Below are 19,956 nucleotides of genomic sequence, written 5' to 3' on the forward strand. Positions count from 1 at the left end.
TCTGTTTTATGGGTGTGTTAACTGTCAAAACCGATGACTGGGATGCTATCCAGTTGTTACTCTGGTTATAGTAATATATTACAATATGTAACAGTAGTATCTTATCAGAAGTTTATTGTGATTCGTAATAAATACTCATGACACAGTCGTAAGTTGTCGTTGAAGAGGAGGTGTGCTTTTAAATATTCAAGTCTTTAGAAATACACAGTACAATTCAGGAAACAGTACATTGCAAGGCAAGTTAGAATTGGTGTAGTTTTCGAAATGCTTTTGACACGGTGAAACATTCTTAAGACAAAGTGCAAAACACAGAACTGCAGATCAACCTTGAATGTCATGACATTTTCTAATAAGATGATGTGCTTTAAATGTTTTAAGTTCATACACTCATCAATATGGTTTTTAGTTGTTAAGTCAAAATGGCAGATATTGGTATACATTTATAGAATTGGTCACAGCAAGGAATGCCTGGTTAAAATGGGAACTGTGTATTTCAAAAGGCAACACTATTAAGACTTGAGGTGGTTGAAATAAGCTGTTACTCACTGATGGCTTCATTAAAAGTTAAAAATATTCAGTATAATAAGTGTGGTCAGTTTCTACATTATTCACTTTGTGGCCCATATGCATAAAAAGTATTTACAAACTACATTCATGGAGCTACCTGTTACATTTTCAAAAGCAGCAAAAGGCACAGCTTGTAGACCATGGCACATTTCCCTTTTAGGGCAGTTACCCACTGCATAAGTAACAGTCCCGTTCTGGGGCTTTTTTAAAAACAATTTCTTACTTAAAAAAGCTGGAAAGTCTCTCTCTCTTTAGCTCAAGATATCTTATGTGTGTCCATTATTTTCAGTGTTGCGGCCATCAACTAAGACAACAAGTCATGATTGCAAATACAACAAAACCTATAAGTTAAAAATGTATACATAACTCTAAAGTTGGTTGATTTCACCAGAAAGGACATGCCAACTATTCCTATCATTTATATTCTACTGTTAAAGACCTTGATATTAGATTCAGTGACACCTCCTGGTTTTATAAAAGGCACATTATGGAATGAAGAGACAATCTTTTTAAATTTTACACTCACATTCTGAGAGTTTCCCAAACTAATTGCAGCGACATTGTGGAAACAGAACAACAGTAGTGCAATAAGTATTTCAAAAGTGGAGTTTTCCCCAACAACATCTGTATCTTACTATTGCTTCTTGACATAAACTATGAGCTTGTTCCTCATTTTGAACATCCAGAATATATTATTACACAGATGGCTCTCCTCTAAGTGGCACCTCATTTGACAATATGTACAAAGTTGTTTCTGCTGGTAAACTTGAAACCTTCTCGTGCCTTTCTGTTGAGGCTTTCTATGCAACTGTCTGGTTGACGGAGGGGAGTTTTCTGTGGAGGAAAGCCTCAACGTGCGGCCAAATCTTGTTGGTTTCTGTCCCAGAGAAGGTCTGTAGCACACCTTTACTCCTGGAAGGACAAAGAAACACAGAAATCTGTTTGAGTAATACCTTAAAATGTTCAGTGCAGCAAATAAAACATGTTAAACATCCTTTAAAGTGAACACACTCTATCCTCTTCTATGCCCAGTCTGTAATTTCATCCTTCAAATGATGACCAGCCTCTCGTAAATTGTGGTAGAAATAAGTAGGACACTAGCTAAGCACATCCCTGTGGTTTGAGGGAACACAGAGTAATATGTTTTCCTGCCTAATTAGTCCAGAAATAGCAATTATGATGCATGTACTTTCAAATTGGGTCCACAGCCTCTCGTGTAGTATTTGTACTTTTGTGTTTCTTGTGAGAGGTTTATTGATTCTGGTAAACCTTAAGAGAGATTTTTTTTAAATATGCATGTATTCATTTAACTCCTGTAATAAGGAGAAAAATGGTGTTTGGAGTAACATTTAGGAGACTCCACTGGCAGAAATCGAATATAATGTTATTAGGTATGTTTTCATTGTTGTATAATCATCTGAATATACGAATTGTTGCGTTTTCGTTACCTTTGAATGAGTTTTTATCTACAGACATTGCAGGTTTTCTCCTACATGCTTTACAGCTCTTTTTCATTCGCAGGTAGTCAAACACAGACGCGAGCCGTGTTCAGGTAGCTATCTGAAACTTCACTGCTAGATGTCACTAAATCACACACACTGCTCCTTAAAGACATTTATGTGGAGTATAATTCAGTAAGATCTGAGACACTGTAATGCATTCAAACATCTGCCCATTATTCCTCTTTAAGTTCTCTGTGCAGGGATACAAAATAGGTTACTGTAATAAGTAGATGGAAGTATATTTTGATTTATTGGTACTATTCTACCTGTAGTACTCTAAAACAGGCTCTGTCTGGGTTTCGTATGACTTCAGTCTCCGTGTGACCGTCTCTGGTGTGTCATCATCCCTCTGGACCAGAGGCTCCCCTGTCACATCATCCAAACCCTGGAAAAAAAAAAACATAAACAAATATTGTGATGACTTAATTACTTTAACACTACACCTGCAAAAGATGCTGTAACAGTACTTTTTAAATGCATGTTTTATGCAAGCTGCAAACGGTTTTGTTCACTCTTTCTGTGCCTGCTGAATGATAAGAAGAAACATAATGTAATAATTTTTTTTTACCAGACAAATAATGTGAGAAACCTGCTGAGACAGAGTTGCGTAATAAATGCTGGAGGCACTGTAACTTCCAGCCATTGTACTAGTCCACAGTTGTAGGATTTGTCCAGCTCAAACCCAGACACACACACACAGACTCAAATGTAAACACTGATCAAGAAACAGAGTGTGAGTGTTGTCTTTGCTTTCAAACCAGCTGACCAAGAGGAGGGACAAGGTTGATAATAGCAAGGCTGAATAACGTTAAAAGACATTTTAGTTGTGTCATTGTGTAGTTATGTCATGTCTGTTTCCATTGTATACATGTAGGGTTTAAACATGACCTCCCTGATAATGATCTCAAGCAACAGTGGTTTATTACCATGTTATATACAACATCTTTGCCAAAACCATTTCACAGCAGATGTTGGAGGAAAAGCACAGGTATTAACTAATAACATTAGCGTTGGCTCTGTTCTATTCAAATGCTCCAATAAGTCCTGACCGTGTGACAATGAGTCAGCATGCACAATACCAGGACCATGAACCTGCTAAATGAATCCAGCCATCATTAATTTGATTATTTACACACGTGCTTTTCCTATCGTAAGATGTCGAGATGTTGTGGAAAAAGGTCTAAACCTCACTTGGCTTGTAGAAAAGTGAATTTTATGTAATCTATATCACTTTTGACACTACAGGGGTTTTTTCTTCTGCAGTCTGAGGAGTGTTATTTTCCAAAGTGTTTTTGTTATGGGCCCTGCAAAACATTTACAGTGACCCTGATGTTTCTGAGGACATCATTTGAAGGTGACTACAACTGAACAAGAATCCCTGCAAAACTGCTTATTTTTTGGTGTTAAATGCTAACGTTAGGGTAATATGTGCACAATGACAATGCTAACATACTGATATTTACCAGGAAATGTTTGTCTTGTTGACAATCTTAGTTTAGCATGCCAACATTTGCTAATTAACACAAAGTACAGCGGAGGCTGATGGGGAGGTCATTAGTTTTATAGGTATTTGGTCATAAACTGAAGTATTGGAAAAATTTAAATGTCGACATGCTGCAGGCACTAGAGGAAAATTCTACATGGTAAAACCTTTTATACAGTCTACGGGTAAAACACAGCAGCAGGCGTATTGAAATTACTTAATCAGAAAGACTAGAAGGAAAAGTGTAGGTCTATGTGTCGAAATATCTCGCCACTATCACAAACAGAAACATACACCACTCAGGGAAGGGGGTAATAATAAAGGTGTGAAGTGCATTCACATTATGATCCTCAGTCCTAAACATTAACACTGACTAGTAACATCCTTTCATAGTATCAGTCTACCTCTTGTATATACCAGAAGGAGATGTTATGAAACATGCAGGAACAGTTCCAGGAATCTGACAGTGTCTTCAGTTTACTCAGAGAGCATGCAAAGTCCCTAAAGAGCATGTGTGGGCTGAGGGGGGATAGCATGTGCTGTCCCAAAATCTGCATGAAATTAATGATTCATACGGAGCAAGACTCCTGTGGGATATTCCCAAAACCTCGCTGAGTTCACGCCTCTAATAATTCAAGTTCCACAGAAAGCTAAGCTCAGATCTCCGAAAGAAGGTAGATGTGCCTAATGACCTCTAAGTGTGTTCGCTGTTCGTTTTAGAGGGGCAAGTGGCAGCTGCTTCATGAACATAAAGAAAGAAGAAATACTGGAATTTTTAAACTCTTTGCGTGATTGTTATGTATGTTTCTGACACATTGTTCTTGCTAAATCAGGACAGTGAAGAATGCACTGAAGCCAATGATTAACTATAAATGTGTTACTCCTTGTGCAGGAAATGTTGCAGGAACATGCTGAAAATCCCTGACACAGAGACATGTGACCACGGTTACGTTAGCTCTGAGTCATGCATATGTTAGACAGAAACCAAATAAAATAAAATATCTTACCATGACTACTGTTATAATATACAGTCAGTATTGCTGTATTATAATAAATAATGATGTACCGACCTACAAAACAGTATTGCCTACAATTATCAGAGAGCTCTGTAGTCATGGAAACAGATCCACCAAAAAAACATGCTCATCAAAATAAACTTCAATAAAAATGACTTTGCCTGACGCACATCTTCACAAAACACTAAATCAAGGAAAGCAGTCAGAAACCTGAGCTCTAGTAGCGTGCCTGATTAAATAATGCATGCACGTTCACTGTTGTTAAAACTAAAATCCAACTGACAGTCTTTAACTGCACTAGATGCCAGCCACTCTGTTAACTGGTGTGTAATTGCACTGGATGAGAGCAAAGGTCCCCACTTGAATTTTCACAGCTAACAAGTGGCCCGTTCCTGCTATTTTATTATTAGGAAGTTGTCTCTTGTGTCAATTGTTGTTGTCTGTTTCTGTTCTCTTTTTCAGTAATGCAGTCCTTTTGTTCGGCTTCACAGTGGCTTTTTTCCTTTTTCTATTTTTTTTTTTTTATATTGGCTTTTGCACCTCATTTTTTCCAAGATGAAAAAAAAATCAGTAATCTCAAATAAAGAGTATACCTTGCTTCTCAGGATGAACGAAAAGACAGTTATGTGCCATTTTTTAAAGCCAAGGGTAAAGTACTAGACCAGCTGAAAGCTCAAGGACATTTATGTTTGAAAAGATGCAGGTTGTTGGTGCAGTTTCTGTACTGACAATATCTGGAAACCAAAACCCGAAACAGGGACAGAGTAATAGGTAAGAGAAAATATATTTACAGGAACTTTAGGTGGGTTGAAATCAATGTTGTAGACTCTGCCGCTGGGAAAGTGAGTCCAGCGTGAGGTCAGCCTCTGTTTGATGGTCTGGAAAGGTACATTGAGGTTGATGACTGTATCCACAGTGTAGGCACTGTCCAGAGCCTCTGCCTGGGATACTGTACGAGGGAAACCTGTTACAGAGACAGACAGACAGAAAGTGTGCAGGGAAGAAAGAAGGTTGTGATAAATAACTAAACCAGGATTTGAATTCAACAGCATAAGAACAAATGGGAGAAAGAAACGTTCCCCTGAGAGCAGACCACTAAAAGCATCCCTGAAAAGAACATAAAGATCTATAACAAACAACGCTGATAATGGGTGGGGAAACAAACTTGTGAGCTCTTACCATCGAGCAGCCAGCTGCTCTGGTCCAGTGCTCTCAGGTCACTCAGGATGAGACGAGACATGACGTCATCAGGTACCAGCTGACCTTGATCGATGCAGGACTTCATCAATAGGCCGAGTTCTGACACACAGAAACAAAAAGAGACAGAGGGAAGTTGCTGATTATACTCCATGATATACTTATATACTTATACTTATTTTCTCCAGAAAACATTAACTTTTGTATGTTTTTAGTTGCTTCCACCCTGCCATTGTTTGTAACCGGCTCCTCGTTTTAAACACATTCAACTTGCAGACACACACAGTCACTTATTTATTTTATATCAGTAGTATTACTTCTATTATTATTATTTGTTTATTTTTTGTTATTTTGTTTAAATAATGCCATTGTTACACTACAGTCAGCACGTCATGGTCCATCTGATTCCTACATACAGGCAGAAATGAAAGCTATGTTAACCTGTTGAGGACATCGAAGCAGTGGAATACGAACTGAATGAGTTCTACTGTTACTTTGAAAGACAAAGGGACAGTCACTCCCCTGTGACACCCTCCATCAGCTCCCCCACCCCCAGCTCAGCAGGAGCCTGGGCCTCTCCTCAACTCCACAACTCCTGACCTCTGTGACCCCTCCCTCCTCTACCACAGTGAAGACTCTCTGCCTCCAGGAGAGGGACTTCAACCGGCTCTTTAAGAGGCAGAAGCCCCACAAAGCAGCCGGACCAGACTCTGTCTCTCCATCCACCCCGAAGCTCTGTGCTGATCAGCTGTCTCCAGTGTTCACTGACATCTTCCACACCTCACTGGAGACATGTCATGTGACAGCCTGCTTCAAAGCCTCCACCATCATCCCCACCCCCAACCCACTCCTGGACCCCCTGCAGTTTGCCTACAGAGCACAACAGGTCTGTAGATGATGCAGTAAACATGGCCCTGCACTCCAGCATCTGGACTCCCAAGGAACCTATACCAGGATCTGGTTTATGCACTTCAGCTCTGCTTTCAACACCATCATCCCAGCTCTGCTACAGGACAAGCTTGCCCAGCTCACTGTGCCTGACTCCACTGCAGGTGGATCGCAGACTGCTTGTTTGACTGAAAGCAGCATGTGAAGCTGGGGAAACATGTCTCTGACGCCTAGACCATCAGCACCGGATCCCCCCAAGGCAGCGTTCTTTCTCCTCTGCTCTTCTCCCTGTACACAAACAGCGGACGACACCACCCTCATTGGGCTCATTGCTCGTGGAGGCATGCAGGTAAGAATGTGGCTGACCCCTCCCACCCCGAACACAGACTCTTTGAAATACTTCTCTCTGGCAGGAGGCTGCAGTCTATCAGGACCAAAACCTCATGCTGCAAAAGAACAGTTGCTTCCTGTCTGCAGCTGGTCTCATCAAATAAGACTGGGGGACTCCCACTGACACTGACTCTTAAACCCGCCCTGTATATATGCATTACATTAATGCACTTCCATTGTTTTTTTATCTTGCACATTGCAAATATAATTATATGTCACACTGCTAACTTGCAGACTCTCCGGTCATTTTTATGATATATATTTCATAAAACAGTTTTATGTTGTTTTATATATAGTATGTATGTCTGTCCATTATGTTTTTTGTCAGACTATTTCATTAATTAAAAGAAGAAAAAAAAAACATTCTGTACATCGAAGTATTGCTCAACACATTAGTACAGAAGTGTATTTTAGAAGAATAACAGATAAATGTGTATAAAATTATGTACAGAACATCTAGCCCACATTATATATATTAGTGATTGCTTTGCATTGTGGGTTTGAATATCTAACTCAGCAAAATCCTCATATACTGTAGCTACAGTCACAGCTGCACAAGCAAACAGTGCATGCACTGTGATAAGAGTGTGCAGGATATTTAGTTTCACTGTAAAGTTACTTAATGAGACATAATTTAAAGGGATACTTCAGGTTTAGGGGGTTAAAGTATGCAAGGTCTTTTTTTCCTATCACTAAAGGAATTTCCTGACAAGCCTTGCAGAAATGAGCTGACATAATGCCCATCGCCATAGGAAATAACTAGGATTTTTACACAGAATGGATGTCATTCTGTTTGCTCTGACATATACAGACAATTAAGTTTCATTTTGTGTGTGCTTAATACATACTAAATATAAAGGAAATATTCTTTGGGCCTGCAAAATGAACCCTGAACAAGGTGTTTAGAAAGCAAAGTCATTGTTGCATGACAAGTGCCTTAGCAAGGCAATACTGGCAAAGTGCCAATTTAGGATAATTTGCATACTGGTAAGTGTATCAGTCGATTTAAAATATTTTGAGGGGTTTATATGCAATGCTCAGACCCAAAAAAAAACTTTTGAAGTGTTTCAAAATGACTTCGCGAGGCAGTCCCAGGAAGTGGAAGGTCACTGGTTCAGATCCAAGGACTGTTGAGCAGGGAATGTCAATAAGAAGAGCTGCTTTGACTGCCAAATGCTTCACTGAAGCTGCTCAGCTTCCAACAATACGAGGATTGAGTTAAACTGAGGAGCTTGAAAATGTCTGCACGAGTACAGTATGAAAGTATAACAGGGGGGAGTGAGGAAAAAAGCATATGTGCATAAATAAAGCTTTGATTATAGAGTTGTTGCAGGAGACTCCAAACCCCACTTTAACCTTACATTAACTGCTCTCCTGTCATACAGCTGTAACACACTTGTAGTAGAACCTCTTTATCTTTACACCTCTCTTTATCTACATCCAAGGTGATATTGAGGAGCAGTGTGCCTCCTTCCAAAGTTCAGGTAATGCTGAGTTCAAGTGTTTCCAGTATAAACAGGCTCTATAACACTGCTAACCAGTTTGACCTTGCCTAAAGAGAATACGGTCTTCAATCAAATTCCACCTCTGTGGTATGTCACCGCAAGATAAGGAAATAAACTGGGAGTGGTCTTATCAAACCAGTCCAGAATATTTTCACACTATAACTTCCTGCAGTGGTCTAGTTTGTGCGTAATAGTCTGCCTATGTTTTTTGAGCATAATAATAGGTTGTGAGGGTTGTTTGGACCAGTGCAGGAAGCATGAACATTTATTTTTGTTAAGCAGGTAACACACACCTGAAACAGCCCAATCTCGTGTTGCAGTCTCTTGACTTCTAAAAAAAAAACAAGTTAATCTGTGGGTTTAATTTAAGGTCATTCATAACTATACTTGTTTAAGTAGGCTACCTACACGTTTGAGACAGGACAGCGTTTTCTTACCGGTTTTCGCGTTGATGTTGGCTCTCAAAATGTCCCCACTAGAAATGTGTTTCAGTCCAAAAGTTTCGGTTATGCGCGCAGACACTGTTCCTTTCCCCGACCCCGGAGGTCCCATAATAACAGCACGGAAAATCTTATTAAGAGCCATCTCTTTTTGTTTTTTCAGGAACAGAGTAGTCGTATCCTTCCCATGAAAACCTCCCTGGATGCGGAGCGGAGACTCGATCGGAGCAGGTATACTTTCTTTCCCAAGAAGTGCGCAACGTAGCCAAGAGTGGGCGCGTCTTCTGCAGCCAGTCTCGACTCTCACTGGACCTCGACTTTTATTTCCCCCTGCGCTGCAGAAGCAGAAGGAAGAGGAGGAGGAGGAGGAGGAGGAAGAAGAAGATGAGAACTGCGACTAGTTCAGTGCCATTTGGGGCAGAGGAGGATGCACTTCCTCCGACGACGCACGCCGAGAAAAATGTGATTTCTATGGCGTGTTGACAAACTTCCTCGCCCGTGTCAGTGTTTACGGTTTACTGGAGACGTATTTATTGTATAACACGGTTATGTAATTGGTCTACAGGCGGAAAAAAGCGTGTTGGCAAGGTTGCGGTGATTAATCCCTTCCTAGCCTCGATCCCTTCAGCAGACAGACCTGCAGATTGTCAGACAGGCTGGACTGAACAAATGACCGCTTTAAAGGAATGAATGCCGACAGACATGGCTGATCTAAATAACCCTAACAGTTCAGAAAAGTGTAACTTTTTTTGTGTTAGTCTGGTTAATATATTAAAAGATCTTCAATCATTATGAGAGTGACAACAGATTTTATTTTGCACTTTAATTTGCTTTATTTATTTCACCTACAGTCCATAATAAAGAACAATAAATGAGACAATCCTTGTAAATATGGGTAGAAACAGATTTGTTTACACTGTGGTCACGTTTTGTGCCTTTAAAACCCCAAAGATATGATATAGAAACGCCCATGTTATATTAATAAATGGTGATCTGGCGCCATCTGGTGCCCATCTTCCGGCGATGCACCCTTTAAAAACAAATTATATATATAGACATATTTTTGTCCCTCCTGCTTTGCCGTACCTTCGCCTCCCACCAACGTCTTCCTGGACAAACACACGTGGATTTCCACTGACGCCAGGCAGACACAACAATAACATGGCAAGCCATGGTCTCACGTACGACGGCTGCAATTTCTTCAGACAGCGCCTGGTGCTGTCCACCCTGAGCGGGAAACGCGTGAAGATATCGAACATACGGTCCAAAGAGGACAACCCGGGGCTGCGCGGTGAGTGGCGGCTTCACTCCAGCATGTGGCGTCGCAGTTAGCACGGCGGCTAACGAGCTAGCTGTTACGCAGTTGGGAGTGTGTTTTCTCGCTGGGCGTAGGAGGTGGGGAAAGGATGGGACAGCTGGTGTGAATGTGAGATAAAGACAAAGTTACGTGTTTGTTTTTGCTCTTCAAGAAACATTGGACGTGTGTGTTACAGAGCTCTGCTTTTACATTATTATATATATATATATTATATATTAGTCACTTATCTTGGCACATGTGGGAGGGGTTTCAGAAGTTCCCTCAGCAGATGCAACAACAACACTTCCATCCACTTGTTTGACTCCATATATGTTGGCTGTAATTTAGGCTTTCATCCAACTGTTTGGTTTGATTAACTGTATGTTTTGTTTCTCTTCGTCTCCTCCAGATTTTGAGGCCAGCTTCATCAGACTGCTAGACAAAGTGACCAATGGCTCCAGGATAGAGATTAACCAAACAGGTGAGTCTTATAATTAGGATGGGAGTGTAATATTAGCTTTGTCACAGAGGCTGTGGTTTATGTAAGTACTGTTTACTGTTAGAGGGACAGAGGGCTGAGATTTCATTAATGTTCAAAACAGCAACAGGCCTACACCTTGAACAGGAACATTAAGGTATTATTTATTTATTTAACCTTTGTTTAACCAGGAAGTTCCTTGAGATTGAAATCTCTTTTCCGAGGGAGACCTGGCCAGGACAGCGCACCGGTTGCAATTTAAATAGAAATAAAACACAATCAACAGGGAAAGCAAACGTCATATACACAAGGGACTAAATTTCTCAGTTACATGGACTTTTAACATTGCTTTAAATTATTCCAGTCATTAAGATGAATTACTCCAAGTCCAGCTGAATTTAAGTAGTGTTTTTCCACTGTATTTTTGTTCCCTTATAATTATTTTTACATGACATTGTTGCTGTTATTGTGCATGGCAGTGATATAAAGTTCAACTGTGAATTATATCAGATGATATGACTGCAGTTTTCTTTATTTTTTTTTTTTTTACACAGAAATCTCAGTTGACTTTGTTAACAATTTAATATTTTGGGCAAATTCTTCCATTTTCGTTCAGTGAGTCCATTGTTATAATTATATAAAGAGTGTAAAGTAACCATCCACTCACTCACTGTCCTTATGTGTCTTGTCTTTACAAGGTTCTGTGTTATTCTACCAGCCTGGCTTGTTGCAAGGTGGCTCTGTAGAACATGACTGCAACACGCAGCGTTCGATTGGCTACTATCTGGAAGCCTTGCTCATGCTGGCTCCGTTCATGAAGACCTCATTGAAGGCCACACTGAGAGGAGTCACCAATGACCCCATTGACCCGACGGTGAGGAGGCACTTGCATCTGATCACATTCTAACTTTTGCTTTTTGTTTCTTCATTTTGCTTCCCATAGTTTAATTTTGATTCAAAACACACTGGGTGGAGGTGAGGCATGCTTCTGCAAGGAAACGTGTCAAATTCTCTGTGTATTGAATATCTGGGGAGAGTGCTCGTCTCTCAGATACAGATGGACACTGCCCTCTAGTGGCTGCGCTTCATTACAAGTAATTGCATGTCAGATCAACAATGTTGCAGAGAAAAGTTGGTCTCTTTACAGAGTGAGAGTACCTGATAGTTCAGGGGCTAGTCAGGTTTTTGAATCAATTCAGAAAGTTTGTATATTCTAAGTGTTGAAGGTGTTCACAGTTTGTGGTTCTCTCTTGCTAATGCAGTCTGTTTTCCTCGTTGTCACACCCAATGTATAATCTCTTTTTCTGTTTTGTTTTTGCTCTTGGATATGAGCTGCAACTGTTTAGAGGGGCATAATGTCAACAAACCACTAACAAAAAAAAAAGAAGCGGAGACACTGGGGGAGGCATTGTCATGGAAACAGTGAACAGCGTCTCTGTTTGTTGCTGTGATGAGAAATGTCCTGGCGTTGTTTTGCATTGCATTAACCACTGAGACACTGAAGCACATTTTAATGATTTAAACACTGTCTCTCCTGCAGGTGGACGTGCTGAAGTCCACAGCCCTCCCTCTGATGAAGAAGTTTGGCATTGATGGAGAGGGATTCGATCTCAAGGTGAGGACACAGCAGTGGCCTGTTTAGTGTGGTATAATGTTATAAATTTTACATTAAAATAGAGTGCTGTTACTTAAAAAGAAGTCGGCCTGTCTTTTCCTCTCTCTCTCCCTCAGGTGGTGAAGAGGGGGATGGCGCCTGGTGGGGGAGGGGAGGTAGTATTCACATGTCCCGTCCGCAGGACCATCAGGCCAGTACAGCTGATGGACCCAGGAAAAATCAAGAGGATCCGAGGTGTAGCGTATCCTTCTCAGGCTCACAATAATGGCCTTTTCTTCATCTTTTTTCAAACAAATAAAACCATCCTGTTGTATTTTATTGTCTATTAGGACTGCAACTATTGATTATTTTCATTATTATGATTATTGTTGTAAGTATTTTCTTACTTATTCCTTTTGTTGATATATATTCATAAGAATATCTGAAAGCCCAGCATGACAGCTTTAAATGTCTTGTTTTGTATGATCAACAGTCAAAAAGCCAAAGATGTTCAGTTTACAATGTTGATAAACAGGGAAAAGCTCAGCTAGTTGCTGAATAAGAGTCTGTGGACTAATTGATGAATTGACTAATCTCTCTCTAGTATCTCTTCATAAATGCCAGAAACTAAACTTTCCAGTCATATAGAACAATTACTGGACATATGTTTGGAGCCGTATAATAACATACATTTAACAGCAATAAAATGCGTCTCTGCATCTCAGCTTCAGAAAATGACTGAAGTTACTACAACTACGTAGGCTACAGTTAGTCATCAAAGGTCCTTGACAGTTGGTGCAGATATTCGGTGCGAGTTTCTCCTCAGATGGCCAACAGGATAGTGGAGTCAGCCAGAGGCGTCCTAAACCAGTTCATTCCAGACATCTACATCTACACCGACCACATGAAAGGAGCCAACTCTGGCAAGTGAGTATCTCAACACAGTGCAGGGCCAGTGAAAAGAAATCCAACATGCTGTCTATTTGTACTCACTTTATGTCAGCTGTTTCTGTCAAACTTAGTTGAATAGTCAAACTACAATAACCATAAAAGTCAGTTCTTATACTTGTGTTTCAATGCAGATTACCCCCCTTGTGCATTCGTAAGCAAAGTTTCAGTTATCCCTGCTTATTCAGAGAAAGACTCAATAATTCATGTTGGTTAACCGCAGGTCTCCAGGTTTCGGTCTGACCCTGGTGGCAGAGACACTGAACGGCTTCTTCCTCAGCGCTGAGATGTCGTCAACGCCGCAGGGGCAGGGGGACCCAATGCTTCCAGAGGACCTTGGCAGGAACTGTGCTAAACTGCTTTTGGAGGAGGTACATCGGGTAAGACGCACACAGTACATAGTCATTCACACACACACGTGTCAGGTCGTCAGCAAAGAGAAGATCCATGGTTTCAGTCGTCTCAGCCTGGGTTACAATTTGTTTTGATGTTTGACATTGAATTTTAAAATATAAGTGGCTGTTTTCATTTAGGGGCAGACAATATGGTTTTTCTGAAGTGGCCGAAGGGCAAACAGGCCGTGTGCCCAATAACATCCAAATAAAAAAAGACGGACTTGATCTTTATTTGCTATAGTCTACTATGCAAATGTGCTTCATGCTGTTTTTGTTTTCGAGAGGCAGTAGACAAAATCAAGCCAGTGAGGAAACACAAGGCTTTGCTGCATTGTTTTGCACAATGTATGTCTGTTTTTCAGTTTTTCAGTTTCTCTAACACTGCAGGCAACTGAGGAATCTTTCATCACCTAACTGATCTGCAAGGCAACTGCCATTCAAAATACCAAGCCCATCCTGTTTTATTTGCGTAATTCAAGCAGGCATAGTGGTTGCCTGCCCACACTCATCTCCAACAAGTCTGATAACTGTTTACTGACTACATCTAACGCTAATTTTATGTAAGATATTTTTTTAGGGATGTATTTTTTTAAAGCTTTTTGTACTGAGAAGTCATTTTAATCTTGACAAAAAATCACAGACAATGCAGTATTGTAATACTGTTCTGAAGTTTAACTTACTCTGCACACAGCAGCTGGGGAATTGGTTTTCAGACTATCCCTGGACAACTCAGAATTCTTGGGGAATACCTGACAACACGCAGTTAAGACACAATCGAATCTGAGCATGCAACAATGACATCTGCTGCCCTTGTTTACTCACATTCCCCAGTAATCACCCCAGTCTGGAATTCTACTGAGAATCTGTTTGTGGTCAGAACCACAATGTAGAAAACAAATCAAATGTTTTGATCAGGCCTTTTCTCCGTTTTATTAAAATGGATGCTGTAGTCTGTTTAATAAGTCAGTCATGTAATTATGTCTGTGTTTGAAGACTTAGCCTTGTCCTGTCAGCTAGGGCCAGACCTGAGTGATAAGAGTAAAAAAATATATTAAATAATAAATATATTTCAGTCTCTTAAAGCTCTCAATGATAGGGTCTGTATAGAGGAATGATCGTTTATATTTAGGTATTTTCTCTGTTTCTGATTATGTTTGAAAAAACAATTCAACCGCCATTGTTTTAAGTGGAGACATTGGAAAATAACAAAATTAAGTAATGCCAGAATACTCTTTTCGTCTTTGCTGACTGTTGACTGCGAAGGCCCCAATTTTTACATTTTCTCTTTCACATATAATATGATTTGAAATGTACATTTAATTTTTAGGAAAAATATAGAACTGGAAGTGTGAATAATAGATCCCCTTTAAGTTAATAATTTAATGGCTAAAGAAAATCTAAACTGTTCAATATTAAATACATAAATAAGACATTATGAAATAAATGTTGAAAAAAAATGACGTATGACTTAACTATTATGAAATGTTGTTTTGTCATTCTTAAGTCTTAGTTCATTTTTATTTCATCATATTTCAAAATGTTCCTTTATCTCATGTTTTTTAGATGTTTTTGTTGGCCAGTGAAATGAAAAGTTCATTATTCAAAGAACAATCAGTAAGAACTGTTATGAAAATAAGAATAATGAAATAACGCATCATAATGAGTTGAATTTGAATTGTTTCTTATATTGTTTCACAGTTTATTGGTATGTATTTTCAACTGGTGATTATTTCGTAATGTCTTATTTATTTATTAACTACATCAAAGTCACAGGCAGGTCTGTGCACAGGTCAAAGCTCAGTTAGTTCACTCACACTAGCATTTCAGTCGTTTAGCCGATGTGTCAGCTGAACAGTGTTCATTCAGACAGGCTCGATAAATGAGGAATTCTTGAGTGGAGCTTTATGGTTGTGTTTGAGACAACTGGGAAAAAAACTCTCATAAGGTCACATTTCATGTATCCATATCAAACTACCTGTGTAGTTTGTGTGACTTTTACAGTAGGAGCTGTAAGACAAAATAACTTGGCTGCTACTAAAGAGTTACACAAGCAGAAATAATTTCCCATAGTCATGCGGGAAAAAAGAGCCCACTTCATCAGAATATGCACAATTAGATCCAGGGATTCTGTGACTTCAGTTTGCCTCCACATGGCTCTGCCTCTCATAGGAGCCATGTGAGTCCAGTTAGCTGGTCAGGGTAGTGCTGATTAACTCCGAAACAGGAAAAATGTTGCATGCATCCTCTTAACTCTGAGCAACAGAGTGGTTAGCTTACATTTCTCTTTAGCAGCCTCAGAGGAAGGTGGATTATAAATCCCTCAGTTTTTAAACTTTTTCTTTATTTTTTTTTTTTTTTAAAGCCACAGCAGCTGGTAAAACAGGTTGATTCACCAGCTCGGAAACTGAACAGCATTTGAATAACTGCTGATTTTAACTGTAGCAGGAAGAAAGGGTAATTGCTACAGCAGAGAGGAGGACAAGAGGAAGGATAACACCAGAGTAAAATGGATGTGTGACTCGTGCTGGGATAGTTAATTTTTGAAAGCTGCGAAAAGAGATTTGCTGGATTCGCATTAAAGGGCATGGGCACCGTTGTATGTGTGTGTCTGTTTGTTTTATGGTTAATCAGTACAGACTTCTTGTAGTAAACCAAAGCTACTTGATGGACATTTTGTTTTTGGAAGCAACATCAACACTGGACATGAGCTGATGTGAGTGGTGCACTCTTCAAATTTTGTTGACTTTTTGGTTGTTATTTTTTTTACTTTAAGAACAGTTTAAAGTAAATTCATTGTAGTTACCATTTTTTATTCCACTGTTGACTATTGTCACTAAATTTTGAACACCATAGTTTTTTTTTTTTTTTTTTTCCTTCTACTGTAGTAAGAATGGTGTCAAATTAGGTTGAAATCAGTCCTCAGAAAAGAAGCTTTGAGCCTTGACCCATTGTTCTTCTTCACTGTTGAACTAACAAATGCCACACGTGGATTTATCCCTTTTTTCTCTTTTTCTTTTTTTAATTTCACCTTGTTAGTTATACAGTTTTACATGTTTAGGTCAAGTAAGTCTTTAAATGCTTGGAAGTTCTACCATGATTTTATATTTTGGAAGTCGCTTGAGTGTGCCCATGTTTTTTTTTTTTTTTCCCCCTTGAATTTGTTTGTTGGGAAAGGGGGTTGCCATTCACTCGAAGGATTCAAGGGACTTTTCCATAAGGCCTTGTGGCCGGTTTGTGGCTTCTGGCCTGTCGGGGGACCTTAACTGTCTCATGTTTTCTCTGAAAGGCAGGGCCTGAAACTAGCTGTCAGAAATGGTGTTAATGCGTCACATTTCTTGCACTGAAAGGAAGCTGCTTGTTGAAAAGGATGGGCCAAACAAAAAGTGGGAAAACCAGAAACTGTTCGGGGGAAAAAAGGTCATATGAACTTTTGTAGCCTGGAACGGCAGCGCAAAAAGGTAGGGTGCTCTGGCGCAATATTATTTCAATAGTCAACTTTATTTGGAAGGAATACGGTTGACTTTTTTCTGGAGGCAAATTGAGCGTGATTAGTTAAATGGGGCGTTTAATGTGAAATATTCACTCATGTATCCCCACAGTAGGAAGGATACATAGAAAAACATTTTGTCTTAAAGTAATTAAGATGGACTTTGTGCATTTTATGGTAAAACCTGTATCAGAATATGGAAAACTGTTCAATCCGTCATATAGCTACTCTCAAGGCTTGTTGACTGAGGTGTAGTTCTTCATAATGTCACAAGTGATTAAGTATTTTTTTTAGTTCATTGTAACGGTATACCAAGTTTGATGAATCTCATCCAGTTGTAGAGGGAAGGCATTTAGCAAAATCTCTTCCTCATCAACAATATAGACAATGTCACCATAGTTTGGCCATGGTTTCAGTGATATGATTATGTAATTGAATCATATTCCTGCTGACAAGCTGTCACGATGCCATAATACTGCATGACTGGGCCACGCGCATGCTTGGTTAGGATGGACGCACAGAACAAGAAACTGACCTTGTGTAGCTGCAGATAGGCTGTGGCCACTGTACCTCGGATTAATGCAAGACGCTAAGTGGTAAAAGTTTTAACCATAAACCTACAAAATCACAAAAGCCATTTTGGAGGTCATTTGGGTTTTATAAAATGCTCTTGTGTGTGTCCAGCCTCGCATAGGCCTCTTCATGCAGCCGGGTGAACAGCACATAGCTGTTGTCAAGTAATCACGATGGCATGTGATCACTTGGATACAGAGAGTGGATCCTCTGTCCTCTAATTGTCCAAGGAAAAAGGGGAGCAAAATGAGAAGGGCTAAGAGGTCAGACGGGACAGAAAATGCAGCATTATTTGGGGAAAAGAAGAGAAACATGTCGTAGGAAGACAATTAACAGGATTTGAATTTGTAGAATGCAAAACGAGAAATGCCATGCATCTTGTCCTGGACGACTCCTCCGCCATTAAAACGCAACAAAGCTGTAAACAAACATGGTTCAAAATGTTTTGTACTTGTGGCTTTGGGCATATTTGTCTCAGGATTAAAATGGATTCACTTTTTTTTTTTCTTTTATTATATAAGTTTAACATATTCTCTCCCTAAATTTGCTGAAAAACATCTGCCCTACTGACACCTCTTCTGGATTCTCACTATGTTTTTGCAAGTGTAGATGGCTATCAGTGTTGGACCTGAGATAATCAATCCCCCGTTGTGGGGTTGCAGAGTTCTTTTTAAACATCTCCACCTCTTATGACGTATTTCTGGGCTGTTTTTGTTGCTTAAAAACATGGCCTTTGTCTGTTTTAGGGTGGCTGCGTGGATTCATCCAATCAAAGCCTGGCGCTGCTCTTGATGACCCTTGGCCAACAGGACGTGTCGAAGGTTCTGCTCGGACCCCTCTCCCCATACACGTAAGCCACTGTCATTCAGTAATAGACTCTCACAAAGCGCGCTGCCCCTCTGAACTTTACAAACAGGCCCTTGGCTTATTCCTAAGTTATTTAACAGATGCACTTTGTCCAAATGTAGAATGTACTGGACCTCGCATTTTGTTATTCTTTTACTTTCAATCTTGGCAAGTGACAATATTCCAAAGTTCTCACACAAAATTCTGGATAAATAAACAGGGGCAATAAATGCTCACGTTTGTTAGACACAAGACTCCTAGTTTGTTTTTGACTGAGTTGTCACTGAAAAATAGCACTTAACTTAATAACACCATTTTTTTTTTAACTAATCCGTACCTATATTTAACTTCCCAATTACCAGAAATGTGTTGCTTCGAGCTGCAAACACACAGACTGCTGCAGTTCACAGTAAGCAAGGTAATCTAGTAGTGACTGCCGCTCAGAAAGGTTATACCAAGGTAAAGAGAAAAATAGTTGCAGAAAATGCAAGTGAACTGCTGATGAGGCACCAGGCAGAAAATAACAAGCCCCAGTTCAATTCTGTGGACTTTGGATCCCTTTTTTTCTGCACAAATTTTTCACATACTTTTAAACAAATGCATTATCATGGGACTTGGCCAGCTGTGTTTATACATGGTCCGTGTCAGTTCATACAGAGGTACTTGGTGAATGTGTGATCACTGAATACATTTACAGTTTAAGACATGATTTCACTACACTGACTTCTTGTATACAAACTGTAATAAATGTTAAAGCATAAAGGAGAAAAACGAATAGGAAAACTGAACACAAAGTTGATTTCAGACAGAGTCATCTCAAATGAGGAGCGAACTATGAACTGTCCATTTTCAGTTATCATGGTACCGGTGCTGTGTCCCTCTCAAGTACAGTACTATGATAACTGAAGATTGGCAGTGCCATCGCAATACACTCCTCCTCTTAACTCCGGTAATGTCGATGACAACACAACCTGTTACCTCAAAGATGTGTATTTATTATAAAAACAAATTGGTTTCTGTGTATGTAAATACCTTTTGTTTTGTAAATGTTTGGCATCCTAGCTTTAAGAATCAAAGGCTTTGACGCTGATCTGCAACTCCCAGTGTGTATTATTTATAGTCAGTTGTAATATATTTAATCATGTTTTCCATTTCTCTCAATCCAGGATCGAGTTCCTCAGACACATTAGAGATTTCTTCCAGATTATGTTCAAGGTTGAAGTTCGGAAGCCTTTAGAAGATGAAAGGAAAGGAGGAGACAAGGTCCTGATGACGTGTGTAGGAGTCGGTTACAGCAACATAAATAAATCCCTTAAATAAAATAAGTATTTTTTTTATATAAATGGCATG

The 19,956-nt window shown here is 39.6% G+C and overlaps 2 protein-coding genes across 3 annotated transcripts; one reads left to right on the forward strand and one right to left on the reverse strand.

Annotated features, from left to right (window-relative positions):
• Positions 1–149: 149 nt before the first annotated feature.
• Positions 150–9,300, reverse strand: ak3 (adenylate kinase 3). Of its 2 annotated transcripts, none has more exons than XM_051412679.1 (5): positions 8,986–9,300; positions 5,748–5,867; positions 5,360–5,532; positions 2,336–2,454; positions 150–1,479 (listed from the first exon to the last, which is right to left on the reverse strand). In XM_051412679.1, exons 1-5 carry the CDS (start codon positions 9,131–9,133, stop codon positions 1,368–1,370), a joined length of 672 nt encoding a protein of 223 aa, XP_051268639.1. In that variant the 5' UTR covers positions 9,134–9,300; the 3' UTR covers positions 150–1,367. The 2 variants fall into 2 exon arrangements, with proteins under 2 accessions (XP_051268639.1, XP_051268638.1); XM_051412678.1 differs by lacking the exon at positions 8,986–9,300 and adding an exon at positions 8,842–8,860.
• A 759-nt stretch (positions 9,301–10,059) lies between these two features.
• rcl1 (RNA terminal phosphate cyclase-like 1) lies at positions 10,060–19,949 on the forward strand. Its single transcript, XM_051412669.1, has 9 exons — positions 10,060–10,279; positions 10,695–10,766; positions 11,462–11,637; positions 12,304–12,378; positions 12,495–12,619; positions 13,159–13,284; positions 13,529–13,685; positions 18,507–18,610; positions 19,773–19,949. The coding sequence occupies exons 1-9, from the start codon at positions 10,150–10,152 to the stop codon at positions 19,924–19,926; spliced, it is 1,119 nt and encodes a 372-aa protein (XP_051268629.1). The 5' UTR covers positions 10,060–10,149; the 3' UTR covers positions 19,927–19,949.
• The last annotated feature ends 7 nt before the right edge of the window (positions 19,950–19,956 follow it).

The sequence above is a fragment of the Dicentrarchus labrax genome, unplaced genomic scaffold, assembly GCF_905237075.1.
Source record: "Dicentrarchus labrax unplaced genomic scaffold, dlabrax2021, whole genome shotgun sequence".
NCBI classification, from domain to species: domain Eukaryota; kingdom Metazoa; phylum Chordata; class Actinopteri; family Moronidae; genus Dicentrarchus; species Dicentrarchus labrax.